This window comes from Nicotiana tomentosiformis, chromosome 7, assembly GCF_000390325.3.
Source record: "Nicotiana tomentosiformis chromosome 7, ASM39032v3, whole genome shotgun sequence".
NCBI classification, from domain to species: domain Eukaryota; kingdom Viridiplantae; phylum Streptophyta; class Magnoliopsida; order Solanales; family Solanaceae; genus Nicotiana; species Nicotiana tomentosiformis.
This window is the reverse complement of record NC_090818.1, coordinates 2,213,549-2,217,027: the sequence shown is the minus strand read 5'-3', so window position 1 is coordinate 2,217,027 and position 3,479 is coordinate 2,213,549. Positions and strand designations below refer to the sequence as shown.

Sequence of the window (3,479 nt, the reverse complement as noted above, 5' to 3'; positions counted from 1 at the left end):
AGGCCACCTGGCCTCTGGTGCTCATACTTAACTTGCTGGCAATTTAGGCACCTAGCTATATACTCCACTATGTCTTTATTCATCCGCCTCCACCAATAATGTTGCCTCAAGTCTCAATACATCTTCGTAGCACCTGGATGAATGAAATATCGAGAATTGTGTGCCTCCTCTAGAATCTTTTCCCTCAAGCCATCGACATTAGGAACACATAGACGGCCCTGGAGTTGTAGTACACCATCCTCGCCAATAGTAACCTCCTTGGCACCACCCTGTAGTACCGTCTCTCTGAGGACCAACAAGTGTGAATCATCAAGCTATCGGGCCTTGATATGCTACAATAGTGAAGACTGGGAAACGACGCATGCAAGAACTCGGCTGGGCTCTGAAATGTCTAAACTCATAAGTCTATTAGCCAAGGACTGAATGTCCAAAGCTAGTGGCCTCTCCTCTGCTGAAATGAATGCCAATCTACCCATACTCTCTGCCTTTCTGCTCAAGGCATCCGCGACTACATTTGCCTTGCCCGGATGATAATGAATGGTGATGTCATAATCCTTCAGTAACTCAAGCCATCTACGCTGCCTCAAATTGAGATCCCTTTGCTTGAACAAATGCTGCAAGCTACGATGATCAGTGTAAACCTCGCAGGACACCACATACAGATAATGCCTCCAGATCTTAAGAGCATGAATGATCGCGACCAAGTCCAAATAGTGTACATGATAATTTTTCTCATGGGGCTTCAACTAACGTGAAGCATATGCAATAACTCGCCCCTCCTGCATCAATACACAACCCAAACCAACACGTGAAGTGTCGCAATACACAATATACATTCCCGAGCCGGACGACAACACTAGAACTGGTGCTGTAGTCAAAGCTGTTTGAGCTTCTGGAAACTTGCCTCACAATCATCGGGCCAACGGAACGGAGCACCCTTATCGGTCAATTTAGTCAAAGGTGCTGCAATAGAAGAGAAGCCCTTCACAAATCGGCGATAATAACCTGCTAACCCCAAGAAGCTCCTGATCTCAGTCGCCGTAGTAGGACGAGGCTAACTCTGAACTGCCTCAATCTTCTTGGGATCCACCTTAATACCCTCGCCTGATATAACATGCCCTAAGAATGCTACAAAATCTAGCCAAAACTCACACTTGGGGAACTTAGCATATAGCTTCTGTTCCCGCAAGGTCTGAAGCACCACTCCCAAATGCTGCTCGTGCTCCTCCATGCTACACGAATAGATTAAAATGTCATCAGTGAAGACAATGATGGAGGAATCAATATAAGGCATGAACACCATGTTCATCAAATCCATAAACGCCACTGAGGCATTAGTCAAGCCGAAGGACATCACTAGAAACTCATAATGGCCATATCTAGTACGGAAGGCAGTCTTCAAAACATCTGAGTCCCGAATCTTCAACTGATGGTACCCTGATCTCACATCGATCTTAGAGAACACCCTAGCACCCTGCAACTAGTCTAACAAATCATGAATATGTGGCAACGGGTACTTATTCTTAATGGTAACATTTTTCAACTGGCGGTAATCAATGCACATCCGCATAGTCCCATCTTTCTTCTTCACAAATAACACTCATGCACCCCAAGGTTATACACTCGGCCTGATGAACCCCTTTGCTAGCAACTCCTCAAGATGTTCCTTCAATTCCTTCAACTCCTTCGGAGCCATATGGTACGATGGGATAGATATAGTCTGAGTACCTGGAGCCAAATCAATTCAGAAATCGATATCACGATCTAGTGGTATGCCTAGAAGATCATAAGGAAACACATCAAAGAACTCCCGGACTATGGGCACTGAATCAATTGCCGGAGACTCTGCGGTAGTATCCCGAACATAAGCTAGATAAGCCAAATAACCTTTCTCGACCATGTGTCGAGCCTTCATAAAAGAGATGATCCGGCTAGGTATGCTGACAGACGAACCCTTCCACTCTAATCTAGGCAACACAGGCATCGCCAAGGTAACAGTCTTGGCATTGAATTCAAGGATGGCGTAATATGGAGATAACCAATCCATGCCCAGGATAACCTCAAAGTCAGTCATATCGAGTAACAGGAGATCCTCTCTAGTCTCATAACCACAGAATGTTACCACACATGACCGATAGATCTGATCCACAATAACAGAATCGCCCATAGGAGTGGACACAAAAAGAGGAGTGCCCAAAGACTCATGAGGAATATCCAGGAAATGAGCAAACAGAGATGACACATATGAATAGGTGGACCCTGGATCAAATAATACCGAAGCATCCCTACGACAGATAGAAATAATACCTGTGATCACGGCATCTGAGGCTACTACATCTGGTCTAGCCGGGAAAGCATAGAATCTGGCTGGAGTGTCACCTAGATGGCCTCCACCTACCTGAACTCCACCTCTAGGATGACCCCTACCCACCTGCCCTTAACCTCTGGGCGGCCGGACGGCTGGTGCGGCTAGTGGTGCTGTAATCATAGCCCATTAACCCTGCTGCACTACCTTGCCCCGAAGTCTGGGACAAAATCTCTTCATGTGGCCATATCTCCGCACTCGTAACAACCCCTCGGAGCAGTGGACTGATGCCCAGAGGTCTGACCCTGATGGCTTGAATACCCACTGGAAGTAACCTAAATACCTGGTGGGTGGTAGGAACCTTCTGGCATGGCGCTGAAATAGGGTCAAACTGGAACACTCCGAGGAGGCGGCAGTGTTGGATATGTAGGCCTGCTCGGTTGGCCTCTCCCAAACTGACCGCTGCCCCCAGATAGAGCACCACTGAATCCTCCCGAATGACGGAACCGCTTATCCCGCAGAATCTGCTCTCGAACCCGTTGATGATAACCCCCAATCCTTCGAGCTATCTCCATAACTAGGTGGTAAGAGGTCCCCATCTCAACCTCTCGGGCCACAGTGGACCAAATACCGGAGTGCAACCCCGCGATGAACCTCTGTACTCTATCCATCTCAGTAGGTAGTATCATCAATGCATGGAGAGATAGCTCAGATAATCTTGCCTCATAATCAGTCACCGACATCTGGTCCTGCCGGAGTTGCTCAAACTGAAATCGCAACTCTTCCCTCTTTGAGGGTGGAATGTACCTATCCAAGAAGAGGTGTGTAAACGGATACCAAGTGATGGGAGGAGAACCTGCTAGTCTGCCGAGAAGATGAGAAGTCCACCATCTATGGGCCCCGCCCTCCAACTGGAAAGTAGTGAAATCCACCCCATGGGACTCTAATATACTCATGTTGTGTAGTCTATCCCTGCACCTATCAATGAAGTCCTGGGGGTCCTCATATCGCTCACCTCCAAAGACAGAAGGGTGAAGTCTGTTCCATCTATCCAATAGCTTCTGCAGCTCGCCGACTGCAGCTAGTATAGGCTCAGGTACAACTACTGCAACTGGCTGGGCTCCGCCCACCGGTAGTGCACCCGGGGTCTGATATACGACCGTTGCATGTCCCG

The 3,479-nt window shown here is 47.9% G+C and overlaps 1 protein-coding gene across 1 annotated transcript; it reads right to left on the bottom strand.

Annotated features, from left to right (window-relative positions):
- Nucleotides 1-1,744: 1,744 nt before the first annotated feature.
- LOC138895086 (uncharacterized) lies at nucleotides 1,745-3,261 on the bottom strand. Its single transcript, XM_070179815.1, has 2 exons — nucleotides 2,766-3,261; nucleotides 1,745-2,259 (listed from the first exon to the last, which is right to left on the bottom strand). The coding sequence occupies exons 1-2, from the start codon at nucleotides 3,259-3,261 to the stop codon at nucleotides 1,745-1,747; spliced, it is 1,011 nt and encodes a 336-aa protein (XP_070035916.1).
- Nucleotides 3,262-3,479: the final 218 nt, after the last annotated feature.